Raw genomic sequence first — 11,628 nt, 5'->3', positions numbered from 1 at the left:
GGCCCGGTGGGGGGGCGTGGCCCGGTGGGGGGCGTGGCCCGGTGGGGGGCGTGGCCCGGTGGGGGGGCGTGGCCCGGTGGGACCCCGGAGCCGGGCCCGCCCCGGCAGCTCCGCGCCCCGGTTCATTAAGGCACTGTGCGAGTGGTGAGCTGTGCTGGTTAGTAATTAATGACAGGAGTGTCTTAAGGCGACCAGTAAAGTTAGTTAACATCTCAGTAATCAAAATACTTTTGCTTTAAACAGCAGTAAACGGGCTGAGAAGGCAGCAGGTTTGAAGTGGAGAGGCTGAAGAAGATTCTCAAAGGTACGTTCAGTTGATCTGAGTTTCTTCTTGTAACTCATGAATACACACTCCAGACTACAAAGAGAAGAAAAAGGTTGGACGATGTCCTTCAGGACCTCACCATAATAATCGTGCATTTTAAGAATTTAAGATAATAGAAATAAATCCCTCTTAAATCCCTTAAATCTAAGAATTTGCCCATGTTGGTTTTCTTAGTTGTAGTTTTCCCTTGTGTTTGCACACCAGGACTACGTCTCTGATGTCAATGGTTACTGCTGTGTTTGTTACTGTTATAGCACAAACTTAAAAACTTTGTCTTCCCATTAAATACTTGGCGATTACATGAAGCCTCAAAAGACTGAACCATACAGGCCCTGGCTCTCTATCCTAACCCAGCGGTAGTCTCTCATTTCACCCGGCAGCAAAACCTCTACACAAAGCCACACCAAAAAAGGTTCCTCTAGCAGGAAGCCAAGGCAGATGATAACGGTTCTCAGACAAGGAAGGCGTGTGGAATCTCATGTTACACTTCCGCAACAGGCACCTTTAAAAAAAAAACCCCAAGTCTGTTCCTGGTTTCCAAGTCCTTGCTATTTCCACTTTCACCTTTGTCACCCTCACTCGTGGTTGAGATTCTGGTACTGGAGCTCCCACGTTATCACAGTTTGCCACTCACTGCATGCAATTATTAAATCCCTCACTGCTATTTCAAATTCATGTTGGATATACTTCCACCTGAATATCCTGGCTTTGCTTAAACTGTACCAGTCAGCAAATTAACACCATCCATTCCAAATCTAGGAGAAATCCCCATTTTGGTCAAACTTACCAATAATGATGATGATGATAATGACAACAACAGCTATCAATATTGCCCACATCTGTGAAAAAAAGCCATACAACACTTACTACACACCATGCAACAGCATCGACTGCCCCTCAGGGTACAGGAAAACAGCCCCTGCAAGGGACTTTTAGCACTGTTTGTCAGATCTAACGTGGCAAGCAAAAGTTCTTCAGTCAGCAAGCTCAGTCCACTACTAGCACTCAGGGATGGCAGGCCATGCACACAGGCAAACAGAGCAATATGGTTTTCTCCCCATAAACACTGTCCCGAGGGAATACACAAGCTGTTTAGTTACTCACCAAAGACGACTCCAACCTTTGGCAACAGCTACAAGTACAGGAGTCTGAGTGAGCTTCTTCCACTTTCTAATACTTCCTGCACACTAATTCAAGCTATGCATTTTTAGCCTTTTCTTCCTGTTTCTCAAAGCCTCAGATTACTGACATGCTTCCCCTCTGGCCATTACCATCTTAGACAAGATCCTGCATAGGGCAACATGGCCAGTAATGCAGCTTGTTGTTACTTCACCCAGCCACTGAGCCATGCTTTAACGTAAATAACATTGGCTAAACTTTTTCTGCCTTTTGAGATGCTGACCTGCAATACTGCACAGTGTAAGCACACAAGCCAAGGTTACCTTGCAGTTCTTCCACCAATACTTCCTCTTCAGCTTGGCCGCGCTGGTCTCAAACTGGGAAGCTCCTGCTTGCAGGGCATCAGCGCGGTCATCCAGCTCTGACAGCTTCTGATCTCGCTCCAATACCTTGTCCACATTCACTCTCATGATGTCAACAACCTAGAGCAGTTCAATGCTTACAGTAAGTTACCAGTTGTGTGACACACAGTGGAACATACTTGCAGCCAACAGACAGCAACACGTGGTACCCAGCGTTTTCTTGTCACAGAAGCAGGAGCTACTGCCTTTTAGTATATGCAGTCATAAGCTTAAAGAAAACTATGAAATTCACCTGTGGCTAGAAGCCCCTAGTGCCTACTTTAAAAAGTCAGTAGTGCTGGCATTCCTTCAAACCTGGGAAATAATTCCTGATTTGCTTCAGAAGGAGTTGAGGCATATAAACATGACAGTAAACCACATCAAAAAAAAACCTGCCAGCCAGCCTGGCTTTCGGACTCCACAAAAATCACATTTGGCAGTCAGCTCTCATGGCTACTGATGAGGAAGAAACTTAATTCTCTGTAAGCAAAGGTTTTTATCTTTACTTATGTCAAATCCTCAAGCACCAAGACTGCAGCTAGTGTTTGGACACTGGGAACTTCTCGCTGCTTCCCCTTCACATAATGAAGGGGAAACTGCTTTAGCAAAAATATCCCTTCTAATTACATAGGTTTCCTGCAGGAAGAGGATGACACTACTATCAGACCAGACTTTTACCTCATCTACTTGGTGTTGAGTCTGCTGAAGCCGGCGATTGCCTCCAGCAGCCATATTTGAGCTTCCAGGGACGTTGGCTGACCTGCAGTAAAGAAAGTCATCATTATACATCTGACAGTCCTGAAAACAGGGAACTTGTATCATTGGAAAAAATACAGGGCAGTTTCTTACTGGAGAAATGGTGATTTAACAGCTGACAATGGGCACAAGTCACACACTGTCCCAAACATCTTGTCAACAAATTGCCTGCTGTGCTAAGAGGCAGCAGTGGCTTGCTAATACCACACTTTGCAATGAGGCAGGGGACAGCTCCAACAGTGGTCCATAGGGCTCAAAGAGTGAGACGTTTGGGCTCAGGGGTGTCCTTGCTTTCCCATATGAACACAAGTACTAAGTTTCAAGCAACAGTAGTCTACAAAAAATTAAATGCAAAACCTTAATACTTATACTAACTATGTGATTTTCCAGCAATGCTTCTCTATTCTTTTGAAATGGTTGGTAAAGAGCAAGAGAAAGCACCAGAAGAAACAAGTATTTGGCAAATACAAGAATTTACCTTTGGTAAGCTTTGAATTCATAACAGAGTTCTTTACACCAGCTACAACACTCTGTAATGGATGCAAGAGCTTCTGCACATACTCCTCATTACTTTTTCACCACCTGGCCGGTTTTTAATGCGTCTCTCTGGAAGTATCTGTACTCAATTTCCTCGTCCATGTTCTTCCACATCAGATGCTTGTTTAGAGCATCCTGGCACTCCAAACAGCCCAGTCTTACTGTTTCCGGTATTTATACGTTTGCACGTTAGCTTCTAACTTGCATCTAGTGAGTACAGGCACAACGCGCGACCCAGGACAAGGCTCAGAGCCGGCACTGTACAATACAGTATCACTGTTTTGGCACTGCCGCCACCCTTCGGTGCTGCTTCAGTGCCAGTTCCAGGTGAACAGCCTCGGAAATGACACTGGCTTCCTGCGAGGTTCCGAACAGAGCAACGCCCCGGTGCCCAGCAGGCGCTCTCCCGGCAGGGCGGGCCCCGCTCTGAGACGCGCCCGGGGCTGGCGGGACAGCCCGGCCAGCGCAGCCCAGGCCAGCGCAGCCCAGGCCAGCGCCCCGGTACCGGCCCGAGCAGCGGCGCAGGGGGCGCGCCCCAAGGCACGGCCGGGCCGGGCCGGGCCTCGCCTCCGCCGCCGGCCGCGACCGCCCCTCCGCGCAGCCCCTCCCGGAGCCCCCGCCCGCGGCGCCGGACCGGGCCCTGCTCCCGCCCCGCTCCCCAGCTGCCCCAGCTCGCCCCGCACTCACATCCTGACGGCGGGACGGGAACGGGGCCACAGCGGGAGCACCCGGGCGGGTCCAGCGGGAACTGCGCGCGGCGCCCCGCGCTGACGACTCACGGGGCGGGACCCAGGGCGGGATCGGGGCGGGGGCGACAGGCGGAGCCCGGGGCGGGATCGGGGCGGGGGCGACAGGCGGAGCCCGGGGCGGGATCGGGGCGGAGGCGATGGGCGGGGCCCAGGGCGGGATCGGGGCGGGCTCGGGGCGGAGCCTGGGACGGGGCTCGGGAGCGGGTCCGGGCCGGCCCCGGGGCGGGGGCTGGGGCGGGGCCGAGCCATGGCCGTGCCCCCGCAGGCCGCCGTCCGCGGGCTGCGGCCGCTGGGGGGCGCTGTGCCGACCCTGCCCGCCCCGGGCGGTGACGGGAACGGCAACGGCAACAACGGAGCGGCGCGAGCGGGCGCGGGGACAGACACACGGACAGACACGGACACACAGATACACACACAGACACGGGGACAGACACACGGACAGACACGGACACACAGATACACACACAGACACGGGGACAGACACACGGACAGACACGGACACACAGATACACACACAGACACGGGGACAGACACACGGACAGACACGGACACACAGATACACACACAGACACGGGGACAGACACACGGACAGACACGGACACACAGATACACACACAGACACGGGGACAGACACACGGACAGACACGGACACACAGATACACACACAGACACGGGGACAGACACACGGACAGACACGGACACACAGATACACACACAGACACGGGGACAGACACACGGACGGACACGGACACACAGATACACACACAGACACGGGGACAGACACACGGACGGACACGGACACACAGATACACACACAGACACGGGGACAGACACACGGACGGACACGGACACACAGATACACACACAGACACGGGGACAGACACACGGACAGACACGGACACACAGATACACACACAGACACGGGGACAGACACACGGACAGACACGGACACACAGATACAGACACGGGGACAGACACACGGACAGACACGGACACACAGATACACACACAGACACGGACAGACACACGGACACACGGACACACAGATACACACACAGACACGGGGACAGACACACGGACGGACAGACACGGACACACAGATACACACACAGACACGGGGACAGACACACGGACAGACACGGACACACAGATACACACACAGACACGGGGACAGACACACGGACAGACACGGACACACAGATACACACAGACACGGGGACAGACACACGGACAGACACGGACACACAGATACACACACAGACACGGGGACAGACACACGGACAGACACGGACACACACATACACACACAGACACGGGGACAGACACACGGACAGACAGATACACACACAGACACGGGGACAGACACACGGACAGACACGGACACACAGATACACACACAGACACGGGGACAGACACACGGACAGACACGGACACACAGATACACACACAGACACGGGGACAGACACACGGACAGACACGGACACACAGATACACACACAGACACGGGGACAGACACACGGACAGACACGGACACACAGATACACACACAGACACGGGGACAGACACACGGACAGACACGGACACACAGATACACACACAGACACGGGGACAGACACACGGACAGACAGATACACACACAGACACGGGGACAGACACACGGACAGACACGGACACACAGATACACACACAGACACGGGGACAGACACACGGACAGACACGGACACACAGATACACACAGACACGGGGACAGACACACGGACAGACACGGACACACAGATACACACACAGACACGGGGACAGACACACGGACAGACACGGACACACAGATACACACACAGACACGGGGACAGACACACGGACAGACAGATACACACACAGACACGGGGACAGACACACGGACAGACACGGACACACAGATACACACACAGACACGGGGACAGACACACGGACAGACAGATACACACACAGACACGGGGACAGACACACGGACAGACACGGACACACAGATACACACACAGACACGGGGACAGACACACGGACAGACACGGACACACAGATACACACACAGACACGGGGACAGACACACGGACAGACAGATACACACACAGACACGGGGACAGACACACGGACGGACACGGACACACAGATACACACACAGACACGGGGACAGACACACGGACGGACACGGACACACAGATACACACACAGACACGGGGACAGACACACGGACAGACACGGACACACAGATACACACACAGACACGGGGACAGACACACGGACGGACACGGACACACAGATACACACACAGACACGGGGACAGACACACGGACGGACACGGACACACAGATACACACAGACACGGGGACAGACACACGGACAGACACGGACAGACAGATACACACACAGACACGGGGACAGACACACGGACACACAGATACACACACAGACACGGGGACAGACACACGGACAGACACGGACACACAGATACACACAGACACGGGGACAGACACACGGACAGACACGGACAGACAGATACACAGACACGGGGACAGACACACGGACAGACACGGACACACAGATACACACACAGACACGGGGACAGACACACGGACGGACACGGACACACAGATACACACACAGACACGGGGACAGACACACGGACAGACACGGACACACAGATACACACAGACACGGGGACAGACACACGGACAGACACGGACAGACAGATACACACACAGACACGGGGACAGACACACGGACAGACACGGACACACAGATACACACACAGACACGGGGACAGACACACGGACAGACACGGACACACAGATACACACACAGACACGGGGACAGACACACGGACACACGGACACACAGATACACACAGACACGGGGACAGACACACGGACAGACACGGACACACAGATACACACACAGACACGGGGACAGACACACGGACACACGGACACAGATACACACAGACACGGGGACAGACACACGGACAGACACGGACACACAGATACACACACAGACACGGGGACAGACACATGGACGGACACGGACAGACAGATACACACACAGACACGGGGACAGACACACGGACGGACACGGACACACAGATACACACACAGACACGGGGACAGACACACGGACAGACACGGACACACAGATACACACAGACACGGGGACAGACACATGGACAGACACGGACACACAGATACACACACAGACACGGGGACAGACACACGGACGGACACGGACACACAGATGCACACACAGACACGGGGACAGACACACGGACAGACACGGACACACAGATACAGACACGGGGACAGACACACGGACGGACACGGACACACACATACACACACAGACACGGGGACAGACACACGGACACACGGACACAGATACACACACAGACACGGGGACAGACACACGGACAGACACGGACACACAGATACACACACAGACACGGGGACAGACACACGGACAGACACGGACACACAGATACACACACAGACACGGGGACAGACACACGGACGGACACGGACACACAGATACACACACAGACACGGGGACAGACACATGGACAGACACGGACACACAGATACACACACAGACACGGGGACAGACACACGGACGGACACGGACACACAGATACACACACAGACACGGGGACAGACACACGGACGGACACGGACACACAGATACACACACAGACACGGGGACAGACACACGGACGGACACGGACACACAGATACACACACAGACACGGGGACAGACACACGGACAGACACGGACACACAGATACAGACACGGGGACAGACACACGGACGGACACGGACACACACATACACACACAGACACGGGGACAGACACACGGACACACGGACACAGATACACACACAGACACGGGGACAGACACACGGACAGACACGGACACACAGATACACACACAGACACGGGGACAGACACACGGACACACAGATACACACACAGACACGGGGACAGACACACGGACAGACACGGACACACAGATACACACACAGACACGGGGACAGACACACGGACACACAGATACACACACAGACACGGGGACAGACACACGGACAGACACGGACACACAGATACACACACAGACACGGGGACAGACACACGGACGGACACGGACACACAGATACACACACAGACACGGGGACAGACACACGGACAGACACGGACACACAGATACAGACACGGGGACAGACACACGGACAGACACGGACACACAGATACAGACACGGGGACAGACACACGGACAGACACACGGACACACAGATACACACACAGACACGGGGACAGACACACGGACAGACACGGACACACAGATACACACACACAGACACGGGGACAGACACACGGACAGACACGGACACACAGATACACACACAGACACGGGGACAGACACACGGACAGACACGGACACACAGATACACACACAGACACTGGGACAGACACACGGACAGACACGGACACACAGATACACACACAGACACAGGGACAGACACACGGACAGACACGGACACACACAGACACGGGGACAGACACACGGACGGACACGGACACACAGATACACAGACACAGACACGGGGACAGACACACGGACAGACACGGACACACAGATACACACACAGACACGGGGACAGACACACGGACAGACACGGACACACAGATACACACACAGACACGGGGACAGACACACGGACAGACACGGACACACAGATACACACACAGACACGAGGACAGACACACGGACAGACAGATACACACACAGACATGGGGACAGACACACGGACAGACACGGACACACAGATACACACACAGACACGGGGACAGACACACGGACAGACACGGACACACAGATACACACACAGACACGGGGACAAACACACGGACGGACACGGACACACACATACACACAGACACGGGGACAGACACACGGACAGACACGGACACACAGATACACAGACACAGACACGGGGACAGACACACGGACAGACACGGACACACAGATACACACAGACACGGGGACAGACACACGGACAGACACGGACACACAGATACACAGACACAGACACGGGGACAGACACACGGACAGACACGGACACACAGATACACACACAGACACGGGGACAGACACACGGACAGACACGGACACACAGATACACACACAGACACGGGGACAGACACACGGACAGACACGGACACACAGATACACACACAGACACGGACAGACACACGGACAGACACGGACACACAGATACACACACAGACACGGGGACAGACACACGGACAGACACGGACACACAGATACACACACAGACACGGGGACAGACACACGGACGGACACGGACACACAGATACACACACAGACACGGGGACAGACACACGGACAGACACGGAAACACAGATACACACAGACACGGGGACAGACACACGGACAGACACGGACACACAGATACACAGACACAGACACGGGGACAGACACACGGACAGACACGGACACACAGATAAACACAGACACGGGGACAGACACACGGACACACAGATACACACACAGACACGGGGACAGACACACGGACAGACACGGACACACAGATACACACACAGACACGGGGACAGACACACGGACAGACACGGACACACAGATACACACACAGACACGGGGACAGACACACGGACAGACACGGACACACAGATACACACACAGACACGGTGACAGACACACGGACAGACACGGACACACAGATACACACAGACACAGGGACAGACACACGGACAGACACGGACACACAGATACACACACAGACACGGGGACAGACACACGGACAGACAGATACATACACAGACACGGGGACAGACACACGGACACACAGATACATACACAGACACGGGGACAGACACACGGACAGACACGGACACACAGATACACACACAGACACGGGGACAGACACACGGACACACAGATACACACACAGACACGGGGACAGACACACGGACAGACACGGACACACACATACACACACAGACACGGGGACAGACACACGGACAGACACGGACACACAGATACACACACAGACACGGGGACAGACACACGGACAGACACGGACACACAGATACACACACAGACACGGGGACAGACACACGGACACACAGATACACACACAGACACGGGGACAGACACACGGACAGACACGGACACACAGATACACACACAGACACGGGGACAGACACACGGACAGACACGGACACACAGATACACACACAGACACGGGGACAGACACACGGACACACAGATACACACACAGACACGGGGACAGACACACGGACAGACACGGACACACAGATACACACACGGACACGGACACACACACGGACACGGACACACAGATACACACACAGACACGGAGACAGACACACGGACACACAGATACACACACAGACACGGGGACAGACACACGGACAGACACGGACACACAGATACACACACACAGACACGGGGACAGACACACGGACAGACACGGACACACAGATACACACACAGACACGGGGACAGACATACGGACAGACACGGACACACAGATACACACACAGACACGGGGACAGACACACGGACACACGGACACAGATACACACACAGACACGGGGACAGACACACGGACAGACACGGACACACAGATACACACACAGACACGGACAGACACACGGACAGACACGGACACACAGATACACACACAGACACGGGGACAGACACACGGACAGACACGGACACACAGATACACACACAGACACGGGGACAGACACACGGACACACAGATACACAGACACGGGGACAGACACACGGACAGACACGGACACACAGATACACACACGGACACGGACACACACACGGACACGGACACACAGATACACACACAGACACGGGGACAGACACACGGACACACAGATACACACACAGACACGGGGACAGACACACGGACAGACACGGACACACAGATACACACACACAGACACGGGGACAGACACACGGACAGACACGGACACACAGATACACACACAGACACGGGGACAGACATACGGACAGACACGGACACACAGATACACACAGACACGGGGACAGACACACGGACAGACAGATACACAGACACGGGGACAGACACACGGACAGACACGGACACACAGATACACACAGACACGGGGACAGACACACGGACAGACACGGACACACAGATACACACACAGACACGGGGACAGACACGGGGACAGACACACGGACACACAGATACACACACAGACACGGGGACAGACACACGGACGGACACGGACACACAGATACACACAGACACGGGGACAGACACACGGACAGACACGGACACACAGATACACACACAGACACGGGGACAGACACACGGACACACAGACACACACAGACACGGGGACAGACACACGGACAGACACGGACACACAGATACACACACAGACACGGGGACAGACACACGGACAGACACGGACACACAGATACACACACAGACACGGGGACAGACACACGGACGGACACGGACACACAGATACACACACAGACACGGGGACAGACACACGGACAGACACGGACACACACATACACACACAGACACGGGGACAGACACACGGACAGACACGGACACACAGATACACACACAGACACGGGGACAGACACACGGACACA

The 11,628-nt window shown here is 54.6% G+C and overlaps 1 protein-coding gene across 1 annotated transcript; it reads right to left on the bottom strand.

The window, feature by feature from the left end:
* Nucleotides 1–145: 145 nt before the first annotated feature.
* On the bottom strand, nucleotides 146–3,965 carry VAMP3 (vesicle associated membrane protein 3). The gene is made up of 5 exons (XM_032131831.1): nucleotides 3,826–3,965; nucleotides 2,524–2,605; nucleotides 1,768–1,926; nucleotides 1,113–1,164; nucleotides 146–358 (listed from the first exon to the last, which is right to left on the bottom strand). Coding segments are annotated over exons 1-5 (315 nt in total). The 5' UTR covers nucleotides 3,828–3,965; the 3' UTR covers nucleotides 146–338.
* Between the last annotated feature and the right edge of the window lie 7,663 nt (nucleotides 3,966–11,628).

Source organism: Corvus moneduloides, chromosome 22 (genome assembly GCF_009650955.1).
Source record: "Corvus moneduloides isolate bCorMon1 chromosome 22, bCorMon1.pri, whole genome shotgun sequence".
In the NCBI taxonomy this organism is placed as follows: domain Eukaryota; kingdom Metazoa; phylum Chordata; class Aves; order Passeriformes; family Corvidae; genus Corvus; species Corvus moneduloides.
The sequence above is the reverse complement of the archived record's forward strand: the minus strand, read 5'-3'. Positions and strand labels throughout refer to the sequence as shown.